Below are 14,713 nucleotides of genomic sequence, written 5' to 3' on the forward strand. Positions count from 1 at the left end.
CAGTGACCTTATCAGGCCTAGGGGACCGGAAACCTCAGCTGGCTGTGGACAACTTCCTGTCCCCAGGAGGAAGTGGGGCTCGGGGCCCTGTCACGGGAAACGGGGTGGGGGGGCGTGGGGTCTCCGGGCTTGCTGAGGGCCTCCAGCTGTCCCTCCAGAGCAGTGAAGACATAGATGCGTGAGGTGCACTTGGGTCCTGGCCATGGGGAACCCACCAGGCGGGCCTGAGTTCTGCACCCTGGACACCTGTCTTCCCCCCGGGTGACAGACACAGCTCTGAGGGGCGGGGCCTCCTGCCTGGCGGATTACCTGCCGAGCGCCACTCTCCACTCCCAGATGAGCGCTCTTGGGACCCTCCTGGCCTGTGGGCTGGAGCCACAGAGCGGGGTGGGGGGCGATGCTCACATGTGCTTGCACGCGGGACTCGCCCTGGCACGCTGGGTCTCAGAATCAAGATCGCACTGTGTCCTTGAGCGGCCCACCAGCGCCACCCACGCTGGATGGCCACCGTCCCAGACTTGACGGCACGGACACGGGCTCTCACCGAGCACAAAGCCCTCAAGGTGCCTGCACTGTGCTAGCTTGTGTGGGCGGGCACTCACCCAGGGACCTGCCCGTCCCAGCCCTCAGCTTCCAGGGTCGGGTAGGGTAGCCTGGGCTACAGAAAACCACAGATGGTGAGGACCAGCTACTCTTGGTTTTTTTTATTTGCATTTTTAAAAAACAATTAAATTAGAATACAAATATTAGAAAAGAGTGCCGCGTGGCTGGCCAGGGCCGCGGCCTCCCGGCGAGTTCATGCGGAGACACCGCCAGGCCGTCCGCTCCGCGTCCGACCGGACCCGGTATTGCTTCCTGACAGTGGGTGGGGGGGACGGACAGTGGAAGAGCGAGGCTCCCAGCGTAGGGAGGCGGCCAGGGGAGCCCCGAGCTGCCGCGGGGCCGCCCAGTGGGGAAGTGAACCTGAATGAATTGGAGTTACCGAGGTAGCTGGCTAGAAACGACACCCCCCACGCCACGCGGGTCCGCGACACCACGTTATTGCACATTGTGGCCGCTGTCCCCGGCCCGCCACCCCACCATGGCTTCTCAACTAAACGCGCTCGCTCGTTCGCTCGCGGCCGGGCCAGTGCTCCGGGCTCGGCCTCAATGCAGGGAAAAGCAGAACGGCCACGCGGCCCGTCCCATCCAGTGTCCGAGGTCCCTCCGTGGGCCCCTGGGATGGCTCCAGGAGGTGGCGCGGGCTGCCGACCTGTGTGAGTGTTGATTCGCTCGTTTTTTCTCGTTTTGTACTTTTCTCATTTTTTTGTCACTTTACTGGTTTTTTTTTTTTTGTCCCCCAAGGGGAGAGTCCAGAGGTACGGGAGCCAGGAGCTGGGGAGGGGTGGGCAGGGGAGGCCGGCACGTCAGCAGGCGGGCACCAGGCCCTTCTGGAATGGGCAGCGGCGCTTCGGCCGCGGGCCCTCATCGTCATCCTCGTCTTCATCCTCCTCCTCCTCGTCGTCCTCCGAGGATGATGAGCTGTCCAGTGTGAGGTCCACCACGTCGGCGCCAGGCTTCCCGGTCTCTGGGCCGCCCGCCACCCCCGTCCCGCTGCCTATGCCGCCCAGCGCGCTGCCCACGCTGCCTCCCACACCAGGAGTGCTGGAGGCCGGTGGAAGGCCGTTGGTGTCTGAGGTGCCTGCGGGGACAGAGACAGTGCTCAGCCACCAGCCTGGGCTGGCCGGTGTGGCTGCCAGGGCAGTGTGCAGGGACTCACCGAGAACCAGGATGGGGCCCTGGGGGCTGCAGCTCTGTTCCTTCTCCGCACGGATTGGACGCCAGGAGCCTTCGGCAAGGAACTCGATCTCATCTGCATCCTCACACTCACTCAGGATCTTCGACAGCAGCCTTTGGGACAGCAGGGGCGGACAAGGCTGGACTCGAGCAGAGTCCACTGCCAGCCCCAGCGCCTGCACAGCTAGTACACACTCTCACTAACTTCCCACAGCCCGCGCTGGGGTCACAAGAGGAATGGTCTTGTTGGCCACCAACTGGAGCTGTCTTCCAGGAAGCCCCTGACCATACCAGCGTGGTAACACAGGGTTCTACCAAGGGCAGAAGCACCTGCTGAGCCTGGCAGCCCCAGCTACTGATGCCACCGTCTGCCCAGAGCCCTGGGGAGGGAGGGCTTGGGGTATAGGGCCACAGCTGGCAGAACAGAGGGCAATTGAGCCCAGCCCACGTGCCAGGACTCACTTCACCCAATGCTAGAGCTCGTCAGGGAAGTGGCCCATCCAGCAAGGACCCAAGGCAAAGCCAGCCATCTGCAAACTCAAGGAGCTGGGCTGCTGGCTGCCTCCAAGCCCTGGTTTCCTCATCGGGAGCATGGCAGGGGTATAGGGCATGGGGGGAGGCAAGTGCTCGGGGGAGGCAAGTGCTCTGAGGGCCACAGCCACCTAGGCTGCCTCTGGAGACACAGCACTCTGGTTGGCAGCTGGCAGGAGCCTCAGGTATCCTGGACAGCAGACCCAGTGTCTGGAGTGGAGAGCTGAGCTGTCCCAAGGGAAACACGACCCCTCCCTCCCTCTGTGATGTGGGACAGATTCCTGCCTGTCCTGTCCCTCCCATAGGGAGGTCACTTGCAAAGACTGGGACCTCAAGGTCACAGGCAGAGGGGACTTCAGGCAGAGTGAAGCTAAGACACAACAACCCTTCCCACAGTAAAGTACAAGTCCTGCAACGGAGGCCACAGGCCCAACCGGCGGGACAGCTCCGGCTGGTGTCTCCAGGGCAGAGCCTGGCTCCGCCTCCACAGCATTGACTAACCCATCTATGATAAGCTGGTCATAGGCAGCCGGCTTGTCACACACAGGACACATCCACGTGGGCTTCTTCTCATTCATCTGCAGGTAGAAGACAGCGTCGAAACACTGAAGGTGTGCGCAGGTCTCTGCACGGCAGGGGACCGACAGCCGCATCTTCACCAGCTGTGAGAGAAAGGACAGCATGTGAGCACTGTCCCACGAGAGGCTGGCCACCCATGGAGCCGGGGACAGACGGGGACTCACTGGGCAGATAAGGGACACTCGTACTCCAGTAGTGGCGATCTCACTGTCTGGGTCTAGGCGGAGCTTCTCTTTGACTGTGAGGTGACAGAGGGACAGGCAGGGTCAGAGGCGGTTGCTCCACAGCTGCAGGACCACACAGGCCAGGCTAGCCTCTGAATCTCCCTGTAGCCAGATCCTTCTGCCTCCAGCTCCCAGGTGTCACTTCCAAACATCCTGAGCCCCACAAACCCTGATGCACTCCACACAGGGGCCTTGTAGGCCCCCGAGACCTGCAGGGTGTTTCTGGAAAGTTCCAGGCAGCACAGCCTGCCCTGAGGGGGTAGAGATGTGATGCTGCAGCTGATGTGAGCACCATGGAGACGCCAGGGTCCACAGCTTGAGGTCAGGCATAGACACAGTGAACCTGTGACTCTGCTGTTCCCACCCTGGCTACCAAACAATAGAGTTGGTGGCCTTGGTCTGCAAAGCATGCCTTTGCCTATGCAGGCACGAGCAACCCCGCTGGCCAGGCTACCCCCTCCTGGTCAGAGTTCTTAGCCCCCAAGATGTGTCACATCACAGGGACACACAGCCAGAGGCCATCTCTCCTCAGAGCAGGCTGGTTCACCCCAGCTGGGAGAGCACAACAGGCCTAGATGCCCTGTCCTGCAAAGAAATGGCAGGGCCAATGAGGCCACCCGCCAAGTGTGGGTGGGCACTGTGGGCTGCCTCGGGTGTCACAGCCAGCCTTTAATCCCAGCACTCAGAAGGTAGAGGCAGAGGCAGGCGGATCTCTGAATTTTGAGGCCAACCTGGGCTACAGAGTTCCAGGACAGCCAGGGCCACACAGAGAAACCATCTTAGAAAAAGCCAATCAAAAACAAAAACAAACAAACAAAACAAAAAACAGAACAATCCACCCGTCAGAAGTAACTGGCCTTAAAATCTCACGTATTACCTTCCTCCCAGGGCGCCCACCTGCTCCTGCTCCCCAGTTTGTGGAAGGCAAGAGGCTTGCCTGTCAACCATGAGATGAGGCTCGGTGCCCACAGGACAGACCGGGAGTCCCTAGACTAGACCCCGCCCCCAGGCTGACACTGTGTCTTGGACCCAAACCCCTCAGCCACCCTTGCACACACCATGAGTGCTGTGTCTCGAGGCACAGCCAGGCCCTGGAGCCCCTTGTGCTCACCCAGTGCCTTGCAGAGCTCTGGGTGCTTCAAACCAATTGTCTTCAACCTCTGCAGCAGGTCTGAGGAGGTCAGCTGCCGCACCAGGTACAACGCTACAGAGTAGCTCTGTGGACAGAGCAGCTGCAGCATCAGGGACTGAATGCAGGGTGGACAGGGTGTGTGTGTGGGATGACGAGGTACTAGGCGCAGGGTGGAGGGGGGAAGGGGGATGGGTACCGGGCACAGGGTGGAGGGGGGAAGGGGGATGGGTACCGGGCACAGGGTGGAGGGGGGAAGGGGGATGGGTACCGGGCACAGGGTGGAGGGGGGAAGGGGGATGGGTACCGGGCACAGGGTGGAGGGGGATGGGTACCGGGCACAGGGGGGAGGGGAGAGGGGGATGGGTACCGGTGCTCACCTTGCCATAGTTGCCCCAGGTGACAGTGATGCGGTTGGTGGCCGAGGAAAGATACATAAGATGGGTGAGGTTGATGGGCCTGCAGGGCCTCTTGGGTTCCACACCAGGCTTGTTGGAGGGGTAGTAGCCCTGTGGACAGAGCTGTGCTCAGCCCCACCAGGTCCCCATTCCTCCCGTGTCCATGTCACCCTCTGCCCAGGCTGCCGTGGCCCACTCACCGGCACTGAGCAGTAGCTGTGGTTAACCTTCACAGCGATGTTGGGTGGGTACTGATCCTCCTGTGGGCAGCTGGTGTCAGAGTAACAGATCCTGGGGAGACAGTGGGACACGGGACTGTGGGGGCACACGGGGACACAGGGGGGCTGTAAAGACAAGCAGCAGAGGAAAGAGCATGTGCAGGTCCCAGCAGTGACAACAGGCGGTAGAGGCACAGGGGACAGCATGGGGCTGCATGTGCAGAGCGATGGCTGACGGGGGTGGGGGTGGGGGCCGGCCCTGCTCGCCTACCTCAGCACCACCTGCACGGCTTTCACTCCAGGCTGCAGCTCTCTGTGGGCGGGGCACAAGGCGGCAGTCAGCGGACAGCGCAGACCACCCAGAGAGCCCTCCCCACGGTCACCAGGTGAGTGAGTGGGCACAGGACAGCAGTGCTCCTGGTCCACACCAGGAAGAATCTGTCCATCAAAAGGGCGAGGAAGGGAGTGGCAGAGGATCTGGCCACACCCAGCCTGCCCTCTGTCCTGGCAAATGGGGCAAAGGGGGTCAGAGCTTCACTAGGCACCTCACAGGTTCACCCACACCCATCTTGCCCATGGGACCCCGGTGACATCGGCAGGTGCGGTGGCTGGGGAGCCCCGGCAGGGAGTGGGTGGATGTGGGCGCTCCTGAGGCTGCCCGGGTCCCACACTGTCCTGACCCAGGTGAGGTGTGGCCCAGCACGGGTGGGCACACAAGGGTGGGAGCTGTTGTGTACACACACCTGGAGCTGCGAATCATCTCCACCTGCCTCGGTGTCAGCGCGAAGACACACGGGCTCTCCTGTAGCTTCTCCGTGCTCTGCGGGACTGAACACACATGGGTCAGGGCGCCCGACTGCAGCTCCCCAGCCACAGGGCTTCAGGGGACGTGCGCTGCCCCCCCCACACACTCTGGGTCCCTTTGAGGCCACCACTTCATCTGCAGTCTCCATCACTCAGTGTGGCTCCACGACAGACTTCCGGCCCAGGGTACACGAGGACCCCATTGCTCCCTCAGCAAAGGGCTCCAACCCCACGTGGACGCCGTGACACAGCCTCTCTCAGGGAGTGCACACCAGCCACCCTAGCATGTCAGAGGCTGAAGCAGAAGGGTTTTGGATTCAAACCCTGTCGATCTGAGGCAAAAGGACACGGCTGTGGGGAGCAGGCCCTAGTTCAGTCCAGGACCAACCACTGTCCCTGTGGGGTGGCATTCATTCCCTGTCTGCCACAGGCACTGCCAGCGGGTGAGGACCCTGGCAGCCAAGTTCCTATGGCACTGTTTACAAGATGTGCTGACGCTATGTGAGACTGGCCTGGAACCTTCTGAACCACAGGCTGTGGCACCAGTCACAGTGAGGGTAGGCAGGCTCTGGAGACGGAGGTGGAGTGACTTGGATGAGGGGACAGTCACACCTGCTCAGCCCAGGATCATGTAGAGAGCCCATGGGTCCCTTGGTGACCAGGGCTGTGTAGCCTGCGGTAGGAGTTGGAACTCAGGGCCACCTGGGCACACTCAGATGTGTCTAGCCTGGGGTAATCACCTGAGGGAGTAGGGAAGAGACCAGCAGTACCATGGCAGGCACCTGAGCTGGCAGAGGCTAGGTATGAGTTGGGAACCATCTACCCTCCAGGGAGGCTTCTCTAGTGTGGGGACAAGTCCCACACCCTAGCAGCCAACTGAGGCTTGTCCCACTCTGCTGCTCAAAGGGGCCATAGGGTATTTATTCCCCAAGCCATTGCCTCTGCCCTGGCCATCTTCCCCCTTGCCCGGCAGCCCACCTGAGACACCGAGTCTCAGCAGCTGTCTTCAGCAGCACCAGCTGGGGACTGAACTCCTAACCCTTTGTTTTAGGGCCTCTATACCCTGCCCCGCCCATTTCCCCCACGTTATAACCTGGCTGGCCTTGAACCTGCAATCCTCCTGAGAACCCGATAAAACTACAGGACTTTTGGGTGGTGGTGGCACACGCCTTTAATCCCAGCACTTGGGAGACAAAGGCAGGTGGATCTCTGTGAGTTCAAGGCCAGCCTGGTCTACAGAGCGAGTTCCAGGACAGTCAGAGCTACAGAGAAGCCTTGTCTGGAAAACACAAAACAATGGCAGGGCTGGTTGTGAGCTGAAGGCCAGCCTGGGCTACACCACAGCAGCCCTGCTCCCCGCCCCCAGTCAGCCAGTTTCTCTGGGCTGTGGGTGGAGCTCCTGCAGCCACCACCCTCAGCACGCCTGAGGTGGGGGCAAACACCAGGTCATCAGGAAGACCCAAAGGGCAGCTTGGAACCAGGACAGGGCACTCAAGGCCAGGGAGACAACCCCAGGCCCTTCCCGTGGTGCCTCTCAGCCTTGTACACTCCAGGACCCGAGGTGGGCATTGGCGATGCAGCGGAGACACAGGGCAGCCCAGAGGCGCTTTGGGTGCCCTCAGCACCACAGCAGCACTGTCCCTGCCTGGGCTACAGTGATGGGTGCTTAACTCAGGCCTAGCTGCTTGCACCAGGAGGCCCAAGGCAAACGGTGGGGGCCCCGCATGCTTCAGGGGAGCTGTCTCAGGATAACACGCCTGCCATGTAGGGTCCTGACTCGGGACAGCATGGAGACCAGCACGGGTGACAGGGTACCACTCAGGGCTCGGTGACTGGGTGGGGATGTAGCCCATGCCACTGGAGTGGGCAGGAACAGAGTAAGGGCTGCCCCCACCTGTGCTGCTGCAAACCAGTGACCGGAACTGGGCACCAGAGAACAAGGGTAAGGCCAGGCACAGTGGTGCACACCTGTCAGCCCAACACCGGGGAAGCACAAACAGCTGGGCCAGAGGTTCAAGGCCAGGCTTGGCTGCAGAACAAGTTGGGCCTGCCTGAGCTACCTGCCTCAAAACACGGCACACAAAAATATCATGCAAAAGACAAAAACAAAGGCAATTTGGGAAGGGAGCTATCACAGAGATGTCATAAGGGCGGGGTGGGGGTGGGGCACAGCGTGGCCTGGGGCAGACAGACTGGACAGGTCTTCCCACAGTCAGCAAGGGCCATCAGAGGGGTGACCTCTGACCCTAGCACTGCAAGGAATGAGGCCAGAGCAGCGGTTCTCACCGGGGGGTCTTTCGACCCTTTCATGGGGTTACATAAGACCACCAGGAAACACAGATTTGTGACAGCAGCAAAATTACAGCCATGAAGTAGAAACAAGATATTTTATGTTAGGAAGGCTGAGAACCACTGGTTCCAGGCCAGCCTGAGCTACATTGTTAGTTAGCCCTGCCTTAAAAAAACGAAATCAGCCGGGCGTTGGTGGTGCACGCCTTTAATCCCAGCACTCGGGAGGCAGAGGCAGGCGGATCTCTGTGAGTTCGAGGCCAGCCTGGTCTACAAAGTGAGTTCCAGGACAGCCTCCAAAGCCACAGAGAAACCCTGTCTCGAAAAACCAAAAAAAAAAAAAAAAAAAAAAAACGAAATCAACAAACCAATAACGACAGTGGCTTCCCTGGTAGCCAGGGGGCACAGACTCAGGTGGACAGCAAGGGGAGGTGATGGGGTGAAGGGGATCACGCCCCAGGGACCTGGGGTCACAGGCCACCAGCCCTAGACCTCCTCTGGTCTAGGCACCACGGCTCTCCCCAACAGAACTTCATTCAGCCCAGATGAGTCTCAAGAGCCCCAACTGAAACCTCCTCTCCCAAGAAGCCCCCAGCCTCACAGCCCTGGGTTAGGGGACGGGGGACAGGGGACAGGGGACAGGCACATCTTTCTCCATACACCTGCGTCATCCTCACTTCTGCCCTGGGCCCCTGCAGACAAGCGTACAGAGGGTGGCCTGGGGGACAGCTCAGGCTGCTGTGTGTCCTCGCACGAGCCCCTTGCCCTCTCTGGTCACCAGTCCTCTTTAAGTGCCCTGGTCTGCAGCTGCTCTGTGGCCTCCCCTCTCCACTTCTGAGTGCTCAGATGATTTACGGGTTCTGTCTGCCTGGGGGTGCTGCTGAGCAGTCGGCTTTTCCGGAGGATTCCTACAGGAGCACGGGCTCCTTCTGGCCTGGGCAAAGGGCTGGCCACTGTGAACTGTCATCACAGGCTGGGGAGGGCCCAGGCCAGGGCGGGGCAGGCATGTGAAATCCTGGGGCCTTAGGCCCAGCCTCCAGCAGCCTCTTAGGGTACAGGACCCAGGGAAGGGGGTGCCCGGGTGGGGTTGCAGGCAGAGCAGGCTACTCCTCTTTGTTCAAGCTGCTGGTGTAGACGGGGGGAGCATGCACTCCCGGAGATCAGGTGACCAGGGTCCCTGGGGGCTCAGGGCACAGTGATGCATTGTGGGACAGAGTGAGGGCTGGCTTGCTCTGCAGGAAGGAAGCCAGTAATGCTGGGAGGCCTGGGGGCCAATCTCCTGGCACTGGGTCGTCCATGAGAAGACACCCAGTCGGCTGCCCAGATCCCAAGGCAGGGTTGTAACACTTGAAGCATGGCAGGAAGGGAAGGTGGCCAGGCCACAGGGTCTCCCACGACCCCCTTCAGCTCCATGGGTGTTAAGGAGGACAGAGCCGCGGCTATGTGCCACCCTTCCGCAGGCAGCAGCCCACTTTAACCCCCACCGTGCTGGCAAGTCCCAGGACAGAGGGGGCATTGGCCTGCAGAAGTGCGCCACCCAGGAAGATGGGCAGGGGTGGATTGGAAGTCCCGAGAGCAGGCACAGCAGGCAGGTCTCTGAGCACCCAGTGGGGGTGACAGAGGCAACTGCCCATCTTGGAGCCTGCCAAGTATTGGGGCCCAACTTCTGTACTCCGGACAGAGGCAGGCAGGAGACAATGGGGGCAGGGAGCGTCTCCTGGGAGGGACACTGGGGCCCTAGATGGGGGCCCACTGAAGGCCAGCAGCTCCTGCCAGGGCAGCTCAGGGCAGACCCCACACCCTCTACCACTTCCGCCCCACAGATGGGGTCTGAAGGTCTGCGCCACCTGACACCTGACAGCCTGGGATGAGCTCCATTCACCTGGTGTTCCTTCTCTGAGCCAGGGTCTCCTGTGGCCCAGGCTGGCCTCACTCACTCGGGGAATAGCTAAGGATGATCTTGAACTCCTCACTCTTTGCTCCACCTCCCAAGTGGTGGGATAACTGGACTTCCCCACTATGCCCAGATTAGGTTTTATTTTTTGAGACAGGGTTTCTCTGTGTGGCCCTAACTGTCCTGGAACTCGCTCTGCCAAGCGCGAGATGGCCAGTGTGAGCTGCCATGCCTCCCCATGGCACGGATGTTAAGCACTAGGTTTGGGGTGACTGGTCACGTGGCACACCTGAGTGGCTGAGCCTACTGTGGGGATCCCCCAGCCGATACCCACCACTCACCCAGCTCAGTGGGCTTCAGCAACTCGTCCAGCATGTTAAAGAACGGCAACTTCACCAGGCGCACCTCTGGCTTGAGGGCCTTGGCGGGCAGGCGTCCCAGTCCATTCAAGTATTTCCCGTACATCACGGGGTAGTCCACGGTGGGTCCCGACAGGGGAGTCCTGGGCATGGGGTGCAGAGCCAGGGGGTCCAGGGGCCGTGGCACCTGTGGGCTGGGTTCCGCACTCTTCTTGGCATAGCGTGTCTCGTACAGCTCTTTGATCTTCTTGAAGAGCTCGGGGCTGCAGTCGAACTGCACCAGCTGCAAGGCCCTGGTCACCAGCTCATGCTTCAGCCCACTCTTGCTGCGGCCCACGAAGCCCAGCAGCATCTGCAGGTCCGACACTCGGAAGCTCATCACCATGTTCTGCGGGACGGCAATCACAGCGGCTCTCAGCGGGTGACCTCTAACCAAAACCCCCACCACACACACAGCCTCCTCCCTGACCTCACCTCTCCTCTTCTGGTGGGAGGCATACGTAAAACAGGAGCAATGCCCGCCCTAGCCATGGCAGGTGCACGCAGCTCCACGTTACCAGGGAGGAGGTGTCAGGACTGAGGCCTGGCAAGGCCCCTCCTTAACCCACTTCCATGTGCGCTGACTCAGACTAGGGATGGCTGGCTTGTCTCAGGCCAGGCCCCAGGCCAAGACTTACAGTGAGGTGTCCTGGACCCTGTCCCTGGTCTCTACCGAGCCATGCCAGGAGTCCCCCAGGAACCACCCAGGGTGCCCAGGAGCAGAATGGGTCTACATGAGAACAGCTGGTCCCTGAAACCAAGCAGATGCACAGGCCAGTGTCCAAGCTGGTGACATAGTATCAGAGCATGAAAAGGACCATGGACAGATCTATCAGGGTCCCTCAGGTGAAATGACACCAACTAGAGCAGGCGACTGCAGAGTGGGACCTAGGCCCTTGGGCAAGTGGCCTGCACTCACAGCAGCTGACACATGGGCATGGCAGGTCCCCACAGATAGAAGGCCCAAGCGTCCCTGGAAGATAGGCCAGCCAGGCCCTGGGGCTTCCTGTGTTAAGTCCTGCTGCTGGCCTGAACTAAATACAAAACTGGAGGTAGAAAGGGACTTCCATGGGACTGGCTGATGGCCCAAGTGGCAGGTGGAGACACAGGCAGCTGCCTCAGGCCATGAGCCCCAAAGAAGCCTGCAAGACACAGAAAGCCCACCCAACCAGTCCAGAGGTCCCAGACCCAGAGATCCATCCCAGTTGGTGCCCGCTTGGCCACTTGGGGCATTTGGCCCTTGAAAGCAAGAGCAGTGTCCCAGGGAGCCCCCAAAATCACCTGAGACTTGGGGTACCAGGTACTACAGCATGACCTAAGACTCCAGGTACAATGGGCTGAGCTGGAGTTTGGCCCAGTGGCTACCAGGCTTCTCAGACCTCTTGCTGGGGAGCCCTGACTCTCCAGGGATTCCAGCATGTGGCCTTGAGTTCCTACTCCATACAGGGCCATGCAGCACACACAGCATGTAGTTAGCAAGTTTGTACTAGAACAAACTCCAGAGGAGAGGGCTACATTAAGGTGGGAGCTGGCCGCAACGATCCAGCCAGAGCCAGGGGGCTTTGTGCCCCAGGCAGATGTCCAGGCATCCTGTCACCCAGGACGGATGGCAAGCATCCCAGTGGCCAGGTCGCTGCCATATGGTCTGGGTCGGGTTTCTCAGCAGCTGCTATGCCCTGAGCAGCCTGCTAGGGACAGCAGGTCACCAGGACAGGAGCACAGGAAGAGGCCTCCATCCATGGCCCAGAGTGCACTTCCCATCCTGGCACCAGATACCAGGGCTGGGTTGATAAACAGTCCCAGCCCCTTCAGTTTGGGGCTCGATGAGAGCTACAGCCCAGACAGACAGAAGTGGCTGCATTCAGCTGTGTCACTAGCCCAGGATCTTCAGAAAGCTGAGACCCCTGACACAGGGAGCAAAGGATGAGGGCAGCCCAGAAGCCTGAGGCAGGGAATTCTGAGTGGTGTGTTCATCCACAAACACCATGATTGCCTCCCATAAGCCCTCTGCACCCGAAAGACAGAATCTCCAGCCCGCAGCGACAGAGGAAAGCTCCTGGAAGAATGTAGGTGTCTCCAGCACACTCAAGGAGCTGTGAGGGGTTATAACAGGGGATTCCCTGGACCTGCGTTAGTTCACTGTTAGAACGTCAAAGAAGGGCCAAGTTCAACAGCCCCTGCCAATGAGGGAAGAGCACAGAGGCTCAGCCCCCCCCCCCAGTGCTCCAGGATGCTACAAGGGGAGCTTCCAGCAGTAAGGCCATGCTTGGGACCTGCATAGTTTACATGTTCCCATCTTGAGAGTTCCAAAATCCTGACTATGTATACAGTGTAAATTTCGGGTGAGTGAATGGGGGGGGGGAGGAGGGGCACACTTTTTAATCAGAGCCTCTAGAATATCCCTAAAGGTCCAAGTGAGGAGGGAAGAGTCCTTAACAAGAGAACCAGGAAAGTGGGAAGGTGCCTGAGGGGGGCCTGAGGCCCAGCTGTAACTTGGGAGGGACGAGTGTGCTGGATCCTTGTGTGGGAGACAGGACAGCACCGTTGGGCAGCGTCGTTGCTGGGCCACGCCTCAAGGTGGCTTAGTGGGGACTTACTGGATGGAGGCACAGGGCCCTCGTGCCTCAAAGCAGAAATGCTGGGAACAGACCTAAGTCCTCCCTTGGACGAGTCAACGGATCCTATGAAGACCAATCTGGGGAGCGACATAGGGTCCTATGGGCCTTGCCAGGGAGCAGCGAGACCCCACAAGATGACTCTCCAGGGACAGAGTGTGGTAGGACCACTGGAGAATGGGGTCCCCATAGCTGACCCGGAAGGGAAGCAGGGAGTGCTGGTACGCAGGGGGGCTGGCCAGTGTGTAACCAGGCAAGCGTCTCGGGGACGCGATAGTGAGCCCGGGCACGCACAGGTGGGCCGAGCCTGAAGTCTGACCTGTTCGGGAGGCGGCGGCGTCAGGGGGACCCTGAGAATCAGTGCAGACGGTCCGCACGCCGTCCCGTGGGGAGGGGAGACGGGGACGCGGACAGACAGGATGGAGAAGTCCCCGCCTGTCCCTCGGCCTCGGGAGACGGACCTCGGGGGCCCTCCCAGGTCCGCCCCACGGGGCTGTCCCGACGGAAGAGACAGTGCCTGCGCCGGGGAGCCGCGCAGGGGCCGGCGGCGCCGGTCGGGAGAGGAGTGACAGGAGGCGGCGGGGACGCTCGCAGAGGAGCCGGCGACCCCGCCCCCGGTCTCCCCGCCCCCCCGCCCGCAGCCGCAGCCCTCGTCTCGGCCGCGCCCTCGCTGGCCCACACCGCCACACCCCGCACCGCGCCCCCCTCGCCAGCTGCGAGGCGCCGTCCGCACCGCGCCACCCGCCGGCCCGGCCCGCGCCACCGCCGCTCACTCACTTTGGCCTCCACCAGCTCTGCCGCCATCTTGGCCACTAGCGTCCCCCGCGCCGGGAGGCCCCAGCCGTCGCGTCACGTGACGTCCTTCGACTGGGGGCGGGGCCTGCGCGAGAGCCAATGGACGCGGCTGCTGGCTCCGCCCCCGCGCCCCCGAGTCTGAGCGGCGGGAGGATGCGTGGTGCGCACGCGCGCCCGGCGCCGCCGCCCGAGGACCTCACCTATTACGAGGAATAATGTGAGCGGTCCCCGCCTCCGCGCTCACTTTTCAAGGCGCTGGCCCGAGCCCCGCCCCGAGGGGAGGAGTCTAACTTCTTAAAGGCGCAGGAGCCCCTCATTTTCGGTGCTGCTGTCGAGTGCGTGCCTACTCTCTGGCCTTAAAAAAAATTACATTTTACTTATTCATCTGGTGTGTACATGTCTCAGAGAACAGTCCAGGGAAGTAGGTTTTCTCCTTCCACCTTGTAGGTCTCAGGGATGCGGTCATCAGGCTCGGTGCCCCTCACTGGCCCCATCGTCTCTAATCAGAGAACTTGGCGGGTGCCCTGCCCCTGTCTGTCTCTCTCCCTTTGGTTTTCCAGACAGTGTTTCTCTGTGTGGCTGTGGAGCCTGTCCAGGAACTCTAGACCAGCCTGGCCTCGAGCTCACCGAGATCCTCCTGCCTCAGCCACCACTGCCCGGCTCCCTGCCTCTCTTGATCTGGACTCCTGGGGGCAACTAGTCTTTTTGTCTTCTCTTTATTTCCTTTGAGACAAGGTCTTCATGCAGCCTGGCTGTCCTTGCACTCCTTATAAGGACGAGGCTGGCCTCAACCTCAGAGACGCACCTGCCCCTGCCTCCGGAGCGCTGGCGCGGTCCAGTTTCCTAGGGGTGTAGAAGCCCCTCCAGCGCCTATTTCTGCTGGCTCCAGGCCACGTCCACTCTTACGTCGTCTCTCACATGTTCAGGAGACGCACATGGGTTCGTGGGCGCCAAAAGACAACATTTAGGAGTTGGTTTTAAATCTTTTCCCCATATGGGTTCAAGGAATCGAACTCGAGTGCGCCCGTCCCACGTCTCCCGCGTAGGAGAGTTTGCTGGAATG

The 14,713-nt window shown here is 60.8% G+C and overlaps 1 protein-coding gene across 2 annotated transcripts; it reads right to left on the reverse strand.

Moving 5' to 3' along the window:
* Positions 1–689: 689 nt before the first annotated feature.
* Positions 690–13,831, reverse strand: Pias4 (protein inhibitor of activated STAT 4). Of its 2 annotated transcripts, none has more exons than XM_021234909.2 (11): positions 13,633–13,831; positions 10,184–10,589; positions 5,599–5,683; positions 5,127–5,168; positions 4,838–4,928; positions 4,620–4,748; positions 4,222–4,357; positions 3,051–3,124; positions 2,809–2,969; positions 1,760–1,890; positions 690–1,681 (listed from the first exon to the last, which is right to left on the reverse strand). In XM_021234909.2, the coding sequence occupies exons 1-11, from the start codon at positions 13,657–13,659 to the stop codon at positions 1,407–1,409; spliced, it is 1,557 nt and encodes a 518-aa protein (XP_021090568.1). In that variant the 5' UTR covers positions 13,660–13,831; the 3' UTR covers positions 690–1,406. The 2 variants fall into 2 exon arrangements, with proteins under 2 accessions (XP_021090568.1, XP_005083324.1); XM_005083267.4 differs by having other exon boundaries at positions 4,222–4,327; positions 13,633–13,828.
* Positions 13,832–14,713: the final 882 nt, after the last annotated feature.

The sequence above is a fragment of the Mesocricetus auratus genome, unplaced genomic scaffold (genome assembly GCF_017639785.1).
Source record: "Mesocricetus auratus isolate SY011 unplaced genomic scaffold, BCM_Maur_2.0 Super-Scaffold_100676, whole genome shotgun sequence".
Taxonomy (NCBI): domain Eukaryota; kingdom Metazoa; phylum Chordata; class Mammalia; order Rodentia; family Cricetidae; genus Mesocricetus; species Mesocricetus auratus.